The 13,766-nt window shown below is 49.5% G+C and overlaps 1 protein-coding gene across 1 annotated transcript; it reads right to left on the reverse strand.

Moving 5' to 3' along the window:
• Positions 1 to 11,376: 11,376 nt before the first annotated feature.
• On the reverse strand, positions 11,377 to 13,455 carry LOC120634778. Its single transcript, XM_039905552.1, has one exon. It carries the CDS (start codon positions 13,453 to 13,455, stop codon positions 11,377 to 11,379), a length of 2,079 nt encoding a protein of 692 aa, XP_039761486.1.
• Between the last annotated feature and the right edge of the window lie 311 nt (positions 13,456 to 13,766).

Here is a 13,766-nt window from a genome sequence, read left to right on the forward strand (position 1 = left end):
TGGCATTATGCGCGTCATGGGCGCCGCAAAGACACGCAATGGTGTCACTTCTGGACGGTGACCTCTCGCTGCCGAGTGTTATCAATCTGATGCTCGGCAGCGAGGAGGGATGGTCTACTGTCGCCTCCTTCTGCGAAGCCGTTAATGGGCTTGAAGGAGGCCTCGGAGAGGGAGAGAGAGCAGGCGGCTGATGCTCTTCCCCTCCGAAGAAGGAGAAATGGTGGCAGGAGGCGCAGATATGCGCACCTTATGCCACCTCCGTAGACACCATTGCGTGCCTCCGGCGAGTGCGCCGGGGCGTCAAAGTTGTATGCGACCGCGATCCTTTGACGCTCCAACTTGGGCGCGGGCGGCTCCGCTGGGTTTTAGTGGGTATTCTGGCTGATACATCATCGGCCAGCGAGTCCCACATACCCTGCTGGAGGCTGCACAGTTCTGGCTGCGCAGCCTCCAGGAGGGATGCCTAAACGCATTTCCCAGCGACAAAAAAAAAAAAAAAAAAAAAAGGTTAGGTTAGGTTAGGTTTTTTTTTTTTTTTTTTTTTTTAAATAATTTTGCTATTTGTTTCCTATATTGACTATTACTATATTTTTATGTTGTTTCCCCTGAAATTCGTGAATCGTTGATACGTCGTAACCGGCTCTTTTCAACAGTTCTTTTTCCGATTGTTTGAAAACTAAGTATTTATATTTATTATTATCCAAAGGCACGTTACTCAATGATGTGTATGATTTCACCGTCAAACTCCAAACCACAGATGACGCAGATCTTGTTCCATCTTCATATTTCGAATAAAGCAAGGCCATAACGTCCACTGGGCATCTATACGACGTTCTCAAAAACCTACTAGGTGAGAAGAATTTTTTAAAATTTCCGTATATAACGCTGACCGAACCTATTCTATTGATATAACCTATTTGATTCGGATCTCCAAGCAAGTGTAATATGTTGCATTTAGTTTTTAAGCAAACATAGAATAATTCACCTGGATGTTTCATTAACGCTTCATCAATCCACACGACATTATACTCCTTATCGCTGTTCAACATATAAGAATCTATTGTTCTGTAATTTTCTTTGTAATCCTTACTATCTCCCCCCTTTAATTTAGTTAATCTTTCCCTAATGTCCGCGGCTCCCTCAGCTGAAGATGTCAAGACGAGATCACCCTGTTTATGCTCTTTAAGTATGAATGTGGTTTTACCACAACCGGGAACACCTACAATCATATCTATTTTTGGCAGCTTGAAGGACGACCGATCGGATGACAAACCACAGACTGCATTAATTAAATTTGGTTCCTGCATCATTATAGTGAATTTACCGCATAACAATAATCTATTTCTAGAAGCCGCTGTTACCTCATCGTTAATCAGTGAGTCATATTGTAGAAACTCCTTCCCGTCATAACAATAATCATACATCGCTTCTTTTTCAGTTTTTAACAACCATTTATTTTCGAACCTATCGTATACCGAAAATTTTTCCTTATGTGACATGCAGTATCTACGCACTTCAACACTTAGCGGGATTGTTAATCTCACATAAGCATTACTGTAAGTAGTATTAGCGGTTCCAACAGCTGTTTTCCACAATGTTTCTATTTCTATCATGGCATTAATAGCACTATCATTAGGAGTTTTCTCGGCAACAAATGAGGGATTATGTGTGGTCATTCAAGAAATTGACTACTAAACACACTTACCGCCGCTCCTGGTCGAGACTTTTTACGAGTCCACTGTCGGGGTGCGATTCCTGGCCTTCTGCGCCACCCTGCAAAAAGAAAAATAATTAATTTCACCGGAAAATTTTTGGATTTTTTCCGAAAATTTTCCGAGTTTCTAAATTTTCAAACAAAATTTCCACATAAGCGTGTGCTCCTCACTGGACTGCACGACACCCGCACGCGCGAGAGCGGCGCGCACGCGAATTTCGCACACTTTAGACTGTCTAAAAAGACAAAAATTTTGAACCTAGGCTTCATAGGCCCTACAAAACTGCCATACTTTGAGTGATTTCATTCAAGAAATTGACTACTAAACACACTTACCGCCGCTCCTGGTCGAGACTTTTTACGAGTCCACTGTCGGGGTGCGATTCCTGGCCTTCTGCGCCACCCTGCAAAAAGAAAAATAATTAATTTCACTGGAAAATTTTTGGACTTTTTCCGAAAATTTTCCGAGTTTCTAAATTTTCAAACAAAATTTCCACATAAGCGTGTGCTCCTCACTGGACTGCACGACACCCGCACGCGCGAGAGCGGCGCGCACGCGAATTTCGCACACTTTAGACTGTCTAAAAAGACAAAAATTTTGAACCGAGGCTTCATAGGCCCTACAAAACTGCCATACTTTGAGTGATTTCATTCAAGAAATTGACTACTAAACACACTTACCGCCGCTCCTGGTCGAGACTTTTTACGAGTCCACTGTCGGGGTGCGATTCCTGGCCTTCTGCGCCACCCTGCAAAAAGAAAAATAATTAATTTCACTGGAAAATTTTTGGACTTTTTCCGAGTTTCTAAATTTTCAAACAAAATTTCCACATAAGCGTGTGCTCCTCACTGGACTGCACGACACCCGCACGCGCGAGAGCGGCGCGCACGCGAATTTCGCACACTTTAGACTGTCTAAAAAGACAAAAATTTTGAACCGAGGCTTCATAGGCCCTACAAAACTGCCATACTTTGAGTGATTTCATTCATTCAAGAAATTGACTACTAAACACACTTACCGCCGCTCCTGGTCGAGACTTTTTACGAGTCCACTGTCGGGGTGCGATTCCTGGCCTTCTGCGCCACCCTGCAAAAAGAAAAATAATTAAGTTCATCGTCTCTCTTATTCTTTTCAACACATCATCTCCCGTTTCTTCCTCGTCCTTTGAGGAGACCATAACCGAATGCAGTGCAGTCTGCACTGGGTTCCTCTTCGGGGCTCCAGTCGCGGCCACATCAGCATACGTGGTTTTTTCCCCTATCCTTTCCAATCTTTCCAGTGTGCCTTTCATTTTTCCCATCATTTCATTGTTTTCTTTTATCAGTCTTTCGTGTTCGTCCATCCTTTTCATTAGTTTGCTTTCAGTTTCATTCGTACCCTTTTCCCCACTGCCAGTTGGGGGTGGAGTTGGGGGTTTTGCGGCCTCCGCCTCCTTCACCAACTGGTACAATCTTTCTACAGCTTGTGTCACTTCGGCTTTTATTTCTGTCTTTGTGTTTCTAGAACTATTGAGCTGTGCCTTGACCTTCGCGACGCAGGCCTTTGCCTCCTTCAGCCGCCCTTGAAGCTTTGGAGCACCCTGATCCGGGGAGCCGAGCTTCACCTCAAAGATTACGCCTTTCTTCTGTGTAACGACGCCAGGTCCTTGTGGCATTACAACCTTTGATACTGGTTTTGAAGGGCCCGGCGGAGCGGTTAAAGCTGCTGGTTTCGGGGAAACTCTCGCGGCGACTTCCGGCTCCCCTTCCAGGGAGAGACGGTTGAGGCGGCTAACCTCGCCGAAGACTTGACCTTCCGTCATCGGTGAGGCGGGCCTCGCCTCCTGCGTTGCCGGCTTTGACGGGGTTCTATGTCCGCAGCCAAACATGTCAAGTTTTTTATATGACTAACGGTGTGTCTTTTTGAGTTAAGAATCGAGGAGCCCGACTATCGATTACACCTATAATGTTTTGGGAGGTGTAAAAAGCCTCCCAATGGTCAAAATAATTTAATTGCCTAGCCTAATATGATTGTGGGAGGTGTATAATGCCTCCCCGCTGTCCTTATTTACTAACTAATTAAAAAATTTTTGGAGGTGTATATGGCCTCTCAGTGTCAATGTCAATAAATTTGTGTCGGTATAAAAGTCTTAACCTAATGTTGTGGGGGGGTAAAAATCCTCCCACCGTTTAAAATACAAAGTACTCAATAAAACATCAACATTGAAAGATACCGAATATCTTTCAGCTACGGCCATGCTCATCATCTTTACTACCGAAAAATTTTCATACACACCAGTCAAATCGCACAACGATGTTCTATATTCTTCTACGTGTCGAAGATTCATCAAATCGCTCCTACCCAATTTTACTAACAACTTAACCGGATCCGGAACGATGTACCATTTATATTCATCATGTACGAAATATTTCGAACAAAAATAAATAGACTTTGTGTATTTAAAGAATTTTGATTCTAGGTTCAATAATGTGGCACACCACGAATTCATATCTTTGAATTCACTATCGGTTAACAACCAACTATCATCCCCAGCAAACATACCAAAATACACTCTATTCATATCGAACATAGTTGAGACCACCGCCATCAGAAATCTTGTATTCTGACAGAATGTTGACGCATCTCCAGATTTACGCTGATAATCGACATAATATTTGACTCCATTATCTTTGTCAGTCAAAATTGTGTGAGCATGTGAAAAATACCATAACTTGATATACCTATCCTCTACACCGGCGATCTCCATGATCATGCAATCAAATATTAAAGCAGCTAAACCCTGACTTTTATCGTACTTAGAAATATCTATCTCGAGCATGTTCGCGCCTTTATTAATTAAATCCTCGAATGTTTGCGGTGGTAAAATTTTTGTCATCTCTTCTGAAAAATTTTCATTTGTCGTCCTAGTAAAAACCTTAAAATTTTCTTTGTACAGTGTTTCAATGCGTCTATCTATCTCCTTAAAAATTGGGCAGAATATCGCGTTGTGATACTTTTCTTGACAGGCAATTGTTTGAAGAGCATTATTGGTGTACGGTGCGGTCAGATCTAAAGCAGGTTTTACAGTTGGTTTTATCATAAATTTATAGTTATTCCATCTCCTATCTTCTAAGTTATCATCTGGACCATCAATCAATTTTCTCACATCAGGTTTTTGTGTCATCAACCAATCTTCAACTAATTCGACGTTCGGTTTTATAGGGTTTCTTTTATATTCCTCTAGTAACCATAGATTCTCTTTGTCGACATAAGAATTGACGAATTGGGACACTAACCTTTCTCCTAGAGCGTGAGGATCAACTAATCCATCCAATTCAGGCACTGCCATATTTCTTTTATTTAACGCTAAAATCGACTCAGTTTGAGACGGTCTCCTAGCTGAAGGCATCATAGTCTTTAATACGGGTCTTAATTTATCAAATTTAGATATTTTTGGAGGTTTCTTACTCTCTATAATTGAGATTCCTTCCAATTCCATATCCAAGTCATTGTTTAAAACATTAATGGCATCAAATTCATGGTAGTGATAAGCATTACCCGGCAATATCAAATCATGGAAATACATCAAAGAATTCACGTCAGCAACACCAGAAAGTTTAGTATTATTAGTGTATAATTTGACAGTATTTAGTGACATAGTATTTAATATATCTAACATCAAAACATCGTTATCTATTGTTTTTAAAATTAAATTATTTACGTGCACGCAATTTGATGGTGCAACTGGTCTCGAAATAACTACCTCTGGTTTTGGGTTTATCGCCCCACCGCGTAAGTCTAATTTCACTCTATTTAGTTCCGCGGTTGATATTTTTGTTTCAAGCAACCTTTTAAGGTCATCTCTCACGGGAGTGTAGTATGACAAAGTTTCTGTGTGTCTACTAATCGCCACTAAAATGTGGGATGATGACGAATAAATTTCTTCTTTTGCCTTCGTAGATGTCCTGACTATTACTATATTTTTATGTTGTTTCCCCTGAAATTCGTGAATCGTTGATACGTCGTAACCGGCTCTTTTCAACAGTTCTTTTTCCGATTGTTTGAAAACTAAGTATTTATATTTATTATTATCCAAAGGCACGTTACTCAATGATGTGTATGATTTCACCGTCAAACTCCAAACCACAGATGACGCAGATCTTGTTCCATCTTCATATTTCGAATAAAGCAAGGCCATAACGTCCACTGGGCATCTATACGACGTTCTCAAAAACCTACTAGGTGAGAAGAATTTTTTAAAATTTCCGTATATAACGCTGACCGAACCTATTCTATTGATATAACCTATTTGATTCGGATCTCCAAGCAAGTGTAATATGTTGCATTTAGTTTTTAAGCAAACATAGAATAATTCACCTGGATGTTTCATTAACGCTTCATCAATCCACACGACATTATACTCCTTATCGCTGTTCAACATATAAGAATCTATTGTTCTGTAATTTTCTTTGTAATCCTTACTATCTCCCCCCTTTAATTTAGTTAATCTTTCCCTAATGTCCGCGGCTCCCTCAGCTGAAGATGTCAAGACGAGATCACCCTGTTTATGCTCTTTAAGTATGAATGTGGTTTTACCACAACCGGGAACACCTACAATCATATCTATTTTTGGCAGCTTGAAGGACGACCGATCGGATGACAAACCACAGACTGCATTAATTAAATTTGGTTCCTGCATCATTATAGTGAATTTACCGCATAACAATAATCTATTTCTAGAAGCCGCTGTTACCTCATCGTTAATCAGTGAGTCATATTGTAGAAACTCCTTCCCGTCATAACAATAATCATACATCGCTTCTTTTTCAGTTTTTAACAACCATTTATTTTCGAACCTATCGTATACCGAAAATTTTTCCTTATGTGACATGCAGTATCTACGCACTTCAACACTTAGCGGGATTGTTAATCTCACATAAGCATTACTGTAAGTAGTATTAGCGGTTCCAACAGCTGTTTTCCACAATGTTTCTATTTCTATCATGGCATTAATAGCACTATCATTAGGAGTTTTCTCGGCAACAAATGAGGGATTATGTGTGGTCATTCAAGAAATTGACTACTAAACACACTTACCGCCGCTCCTGGTCGAGACTTTTTACGAGTCCACTGTCGGGGTGCGATTCCTGGCCTTCTGCGCCACCCTGCAAAAAGAAAAATAATTAATTTCACTGGAAAATTTTTGGACTTTTTCCGAAAATTTTCCGAGTTTCTAAATTTTCAAACAAAATTTCCACATAAGCGTGTGCTCCTCACTGGACTGCACGACACCCGCACGCGCGTGAGCGGCGCGCACGCGAATTTCGCACACTTTAGACTGTCTAAAAAGACAAAAATTTTGAACCGAGGCTTCATAGGCCCTACAAAACTGCCATACTTTGAGTGATTTCATTCAAGAAATTGACTACTAAACACACTTACCGCCGCTCCTGGTCGAGACTTTTTACGAGTCCACTGTCGGGGTGCGATTCCTGGCCTTCTGCGCCACCCTGCAAAAAGAAAAATAATTAATTTCACTGGAAAATTTTTGGACTTTTTCCGAAAATTTTCCGAGTTTCTAAATTTTCAAACAAAATTTCCACATAAGCGTGAGCTCCTCACTGGACTGCACGACACCCGCACGCGCGAGAGCGGCGCGCACGCGAATTTCGCACACTTTAGACTGTCTAAAAGACAAAAATTTTGAACCGAGGCTTCATAGGCCCTACAAAACTGCCATACTTTGAGTGATTTCATTCAAGAAATTGACTACTAAACACACTTACCGCCGCTCCTGGTCGAGACTTTTTACGAGTCCACTGTCGGGGTGCGATTCCTGGCCTTCTGCGCCACCCTGCAAAAAGAAAAATAATTAATTTCACTGGAAAATTTTTGGACTTTTTCCGAAAATTTTCCGAGTTTCTAAATTTTCAAACAAAATTTCCACATAAGCGTGTGCTCCTCACTGGACTGCACGACACCCGCACGCGCGAGAGCGGCGCGCACGCGAATTTCGCACACTTTAGACTGTCTAAAAAGACAAAAATTTTGAACCGAGGCTTCATAGGCCCTACAAAACTGCCATACTTTGAGTGATTTCATTCATTCAAGAAATTGACTACTAAACACACTTACCGCCGCTCCTGGTCGAGACTTTTTACGAGTCCACTGTCGGGGTGCGATTCCTGGCCTTCTGCGCCACCCTGCAAAAAGAAAAATAATTAATTTCACTGGAAAATTTTTGGACTTTTTCGCACCCCGACAGTGGACTCGTAAAAAGTCTCGACCAGGAGCGGCGGTAAGTGTGTTTAGTAGTCAATTTCTTGAATGAATGAAATCACTCAAAGTATGGCAGTTTTGTAGGGCCGTTTGTATGGCCGGCCCCAGGGATCGGCATCGAGGCTAGCCAGCATCTTCTCCTCCGCCAGATTTTTGGCTGTTGCCATTGCTACCTTCAGGGTCCCGACGGCTTCCCGGTAATTGCCGTACAGGCGCTGCTCCGCGTCTGCGTTCCGCTGGCGTCGTCGCCTGCACCGGGTGTACTGGCGTCTCGCAGCCACGCAATATTTGCGCAACTGCGCTATTTCGCTCGACCACCAGTACACTGAACCCCTCGGAGGCTGAGGACCGATCCGTGGCATGGCCGCGTCGCAAACTTGCGGCATGGCCTGGCCGAAGTACTCGGCTTCCTCCTCCACCGGGTTCTCGAGTGCCGGCAACCACGCCTGCACCAGTGCTGCCTCAATCAGGACCTCGCGGTCCAGCCGTTTGACGGCCCAACGCGGGCTGTCCCCGGGTAGGGGTCGGCTCACTCTTCGGATAGCCGCCGGGATAGAGGAGACCTCAAAGCGAATGTAGCGGTGATCCGAGAGCGTCTCCTCATCCTGCAGAACCTCCCAGCCCGACACACGGCGCGCCAGGATGGAATCTGCGAACGTCACGTCCACAATAGACCCACCCTGTTGCCGCACGCAAGTGTGAACGGACCCCCGGTTCAACACACTCGAGCCTCTCTCGCCATTGGCGAAAGAGCTCGGCCTGCGCTAAACGCCGCCACCCAGTGACCCTCTCCGGCGAAGGGTGTTCTCCCCGCATGCGGACCTCCACCCTTCGCTCGTGCACACACGCCAACACCTCCGCATCCAGGTCCCACGGGGGTGTCCCTGCCAACGCGCAGGCCGCCTCGTGCGAAATGGTGCGGTACGCTCTGATCACTCTTGCCGCCATGACCCGTTGCGGCCTTCGCAGCAGGGTCCTATTACGGGCGACAAGAGCGTCTGCCCAGATCGGTGCTCCATACAGGGCCATCGACCGCACCACTCCTGTGTACAGGCGGCGGCAGCCAACGCCAGGTCCGCCCAAGTTAGGGAGGAGCCGACTCAGCGCCCCTGCAGCCCCGATGAGTTTGGGGGCCAGGCGCCGAAAGTGCTCCTCGAATTTCCATCGGCTGTCGAGGACGAGTCCCAGGTACTTCATCGTTGACTCGACAGCGATGGAAACTCCTCCCACCACCAGATTCGACCCAGCTGGAGGTGCCATCCGAGGCCCGTGAAAACACAAAGCCTCAGATTTGTTAAGGGCGACCTCCAGCCCCAACCGTCGGATCCGAGCCACAACTTGGGCCACCCCAGCGGTCGCCAACATGCGTGCCTCCCTAAAGGTACTGCCGCGGGCCATAACAAGAGTGTCGTCTGCGTAACAAGTGACGTCGACACCCCGCAGGTTAGAGCCCCGCAGCACCCAATCGTACCCGATGTTCCACAGGAGTGGACCGAGAACCGACCCCTGCGGAACGCCGCACGAGACCTCCCTCCGGACTGACCCGCCGCCAGTCGGATAGCACACGGCTCTACCGGAGAGGTAGGCCGCCACGATTCGCCTCAAATAGACCGGCATCGCGTGGTATCTCAGCGCCGCCTTAATGCAAGCCCAGGGCAGAGTGTTAAAAGCATTGGCGATGTCAAGAGACACCGCAAGACTCACCCCACCCCGGGAAACTGCATCCTCCGCCAGAGCCCTCACCCGTGCGACCGCGTCAATGGTGGACCTGCCCCGGCGGAAACCAAACTGAAAGTCGCTGAGATCCGGCCCCACCTCCTCCAGGTGCTTGACGAGGCGACCAGCGATTACCCGCTCAAAGAGCTTGCTCACCTCGTCCAACAGCACAATGGGCCGATAAGCCGACGGCGAGTCTGCCGGACGTCCGTCCTTCCGGAGCAGGACCAGTTTCCCCGTCTTCCAAGCAGTCGGAAACTGACCCTGATCCAGACAAGCGCTGAAAAGCGCTCTGACGCGTGGCTCTAGCGGACCCAAAGCCACGACCCAGGCCCGGCCGGGAATGCCGTCGGGTCCCGGCGCAGTGTTTTTGGCTCGAAGCCGCAGCAGCGCCGCCCTCAGTTCTCCCTCGGTGACTTCGGGCGCGCCCGTAAAAGACGCGTCCGCAGCACCGATTGGTGGCGCCATACACGGTGGCTCCAAGCCATCCCTCCTGGGGAACAGAGTCCCCACCACTAACTCCAGTTGCTGAGGCTGAAGAGATTCGGTTAGCGGTGGGGCCCTGGGGCGAAGCTTACGCCTCACCGTTTTGTATGGCCGGCCCCAGGGATCGGCATCGAGGCTAGCCAGCATCTTCTCCTCCGCCAGATTTTTGGCTGTTGCCATTGCTACCTTCAGGGTCCCGACGGCTTCCCGGTAATTGCCGTACAGGCGCTGCTCCGCGTCTGCGTTCCGCTGGCGTCGTCGCCTGCACCGGGTGTACTGGCGTCTCGCAGCCACGCAATATTTGCGCAACTGCGCTATTTCGCTCGACCACCAGTACACTGAACCCCTCGGAGGCTGAGGACCGATCCGTGGCATGGCCGCGTCGCAAACTTGCGGCATGGCCTGGCCGAAGTACTCGGCTTCCTCCTCCACCGGGTTCTCGAGTGCCGGCAACCACGCCTGCACCAGTGCTGCCTCAATCAGGACCTCGCGGTCCAGCCGTTTGACGGCCCAACGCGGGCTGTCCCCGGGTAGGGGTCGGCTCACTCTTCGGATAGCCGCCGGGATAGAGGAGACCTCAAAGCGAATGTAGCGGTGATCCGAGAGCGTCTCCTCATCCTGCAGAACCTCCCAGCCCGACACACGGCGCGCCAGGATGGAATCTGCGAACGTCACGTCCACAATAGACCCACCCTGTTGCCGCACGCAAGTGTGAACGGACCCCCGGTTCAACACCTCTAGGCCCGTCAAAACCGCCCACTCCTCGAGTGCCTCACCACGAGCATCGGTCGCCGGGGATCCCCATGCAGTAGACTTTGCGTTGAGATCTCCGACGACGAGTACCCGGCAAGGACGACTTCGGCCGATAAGAGCCCCGATCTCGACCAGGAACTGTTCGAACTCGACCAGAGCTCTGTTCGGCGAGAAGTACGCTCCGACCACTAAAACGTCCCTTATAAAGGCCGCAACGAACCCACGGCCCTTGACGGCCTGTCCGAAGGCCGGGGAACCGACCGCGGAACGGGACACGATGGCCACCAGGCCATCGCGATCCCCCACCCATTCATTGCCCGAGGGGACATAGTATGGCTCAGCCACAACCGCAACGTTGATCAACCTCTCCGCCAAACTCTGGAACAGGAGGTCCTGAGCTCTGGCGCAGTGGTTGATATTCGCCTGTAGAAATCGGAGAGCCATAAAACTACCCCTCAGTCATAGGCACCTCCTTTGCCCCCCCACTAGCTTGCGCGTTCGTGGATGGGCGGGCAGGCTGCGATGGGACCCGGGGGCCATCGCCAGTCATGCGTCCTCCTCTTTTCTTGCTGCGCTTTATGCAAGCGCTGCTGCCTCCTCGGTGATTTGCCACCCTTCCGGCTGCCGCACACACGCTGCAGTGCGGTACGGCAGTGCACCCCCTCGCCTTGTGGCCAGTCTGACTGCAGCGATAGCAAGTGTCGCTGCGGTCGATCTCGGCAGTGCAAAGCGCCCTCATGTGGCCGAATTCCAGGCAGCGGTAGCACCGCTGGGGCCGCTCGTCTAGCACCTTGACTTGGGCTGACACCCAGCCGACGAGTAGCCTGCCACCCTCAAGCACTTTCTTGGCTGCTGCCACTGGACAACGCAGCCACACTGTACCCAGGCCCCCCGCGTCTTGCCTTATTTCTCCCGCCAGCACTTGCTCTGGAGGACAACCACCAACTTTTGCCACAGCGCCAGCGACATCTCCTTTTGAGACCGAGTCATCAAGGCCCGTTATGCGCATATCAGCACATTTAACCGGCCTTGAGACTCGAGCGATCTCCTCGCTGACCACCTCCTTCAGCCTGAGAGCAAGGGCATCCGCCTTTTCGGCGCTGGAGGCGCCAGGCAGCTCGAGAATGCGTCCCCCAGTAGCGGCTTTCCTAAACCGGAGACTGGTTATGCCGAGGTCAGACAGAGCGATTTTTTGTCTGGCTTCAGCCAATACCCCGGCATATGAGGCGCCTCTCTTCTCGGCTTCCGACTGCAGTGTGAGCACGACAGCCGAAGAACGAGGCGGGCGAAGTTTAGGCCCTGATTTTGCAGTCCCCGGCCCCCCTCCCCGCTGCGTCTTTTGCGGCTGCGACTGCGAGCCACCCTTGTCTTTCTTCTTTGCCCTCTTCTGGCTGACCTTCTGCCATTGCGCCTCCTTGGGTGCAGAAAGGTCAGTAGGGCGTTTTGCCGCCGCTGGCTGACTTGCAGGGCGAGCAGGTGGCGTCTCCGTAGCGTGGCGCCCTTCTTCAGCAGGCTGGCTTGGGCCTGGCACGCGTGTGGCGTCCGCATACGATGCGGGCTGCCTTGTCGCCTTCCTCTTGTCAGCCGCCAGTGGTGGCCGGATCCGTTTCTCTGGAAGGAGCCTGTCCTCCAGTGCTGCTAGACGAGCATTCAGCATCGTCCCGACCTGGGTCAACACCGTCCGACAGACCTCTTCCATCACTGAAGGTAGCGAATTGGGCACTTCAGTTCTCGCCTTGGATTGAGCGAGCTGCGGGTCAGGGCGCAGCCCCTCTGTCGTATCCGGGGGAGAGGACGCGGGACCCTGCTTCCGCGACTTCTCCAAGTCACTCCTTAAGGTGGCCAACTCCTTTCGCAGGCTGGCCATTTCAGCTTGCAGACGTGCATTGTCCGCCTGCAGTTGCCGTGTCTCATCCGATATGGTGCGTGAACTCAAGACCTCAACCGCCTCTTTGATGGAGGATGCCGCGTTCTTGAGTTCGCGCACAAATGTCCCCTTCAAATTTGTGGACTTGGTGGCGATCGACGATATCAGCGCCACTTCATCCAGCGCTCTTTTTTGGATTTGGGCCGCTGACATATCGTCGGTCATTGGCCCAATCTCGCGTTCAATAGACCGCTGCTTTTCGCGGCGGAATCTAGACGTTAGTGAGGTCCTCAACAGGTCCTGCTCAACCTGCAAGCGCATTTCTTCCTTCTTAGCCCTGTTGAGGGCCTCCCTGGCCTTAGCTAGCCCAACGTATTTACCCGTAGTGGGTGGTCTGCCTCTCCCTCTAGTGGGTGACGACGCATCTTTCATTTCCTCATCCGAGGACATTGAGAGTTGTACGTCGAACTCCCCAAGTCGCGGCCTCTTCGGCCCCTTCCACAGACGGCCTGAAGCTGCGCCAGACGCATTGCCAGAAGACTCAGACTCCGATCTGGGCCTGGTCTCTACTGTTATGAGGCTGCAGTCTGACATAGCCTCGTCCGACATCTCCGTCCTCACGGACGAATCGTCCTTCTTTCCCTCTCTGTCCTTCCTCATTTCCCTCTCGTGCTTCTCTGCTAAAACTTCGCACCTCTCTAAAGCAATGATAACTTCTTTCCCCCCTTGCACATTTCCAACTTTCCCTACGCCCCCCACAATCTTCTCCTCTCCCTCACGACTGGTGGCCCCCCGTATACATGGGGCCGATGCGCCACTAGTGACGCACCAAGGGTTTCCCCCTCGCGGGGACCCTCCCGGGTAGATTTTTTGCCATGTCGTAGTTCCATTTTGTTTATGGGCCTTATGGGGACCCTCCCCAGACACCCTAGTGGCTGCACTCCCAGCAACCATGCATCCCATCGGCGGGC

The sequence above is a fragment of the Pararge aegeria genome, chromosome 25 (assembly GCF_905163445.1).
Source record: "Pararge aegeria chromosome 25, ilParAegt1.1, whole genome shotgun sequence".
NCBI lineage: Eukaryota > Metazoa > Arthropoda > Insecta > Lepidoptera > Nymphalidae > Pararge > Pararge aegeria.

Coding starts and splice junctions, on each gene's coding strand:
- LOC120634778 (XM_039905552.1), bottom strand. CDS start 13,455: ATGAGGAAGGACAGAGAGGGAAAGAAGGACGATTCGTCCGTGAGGACG.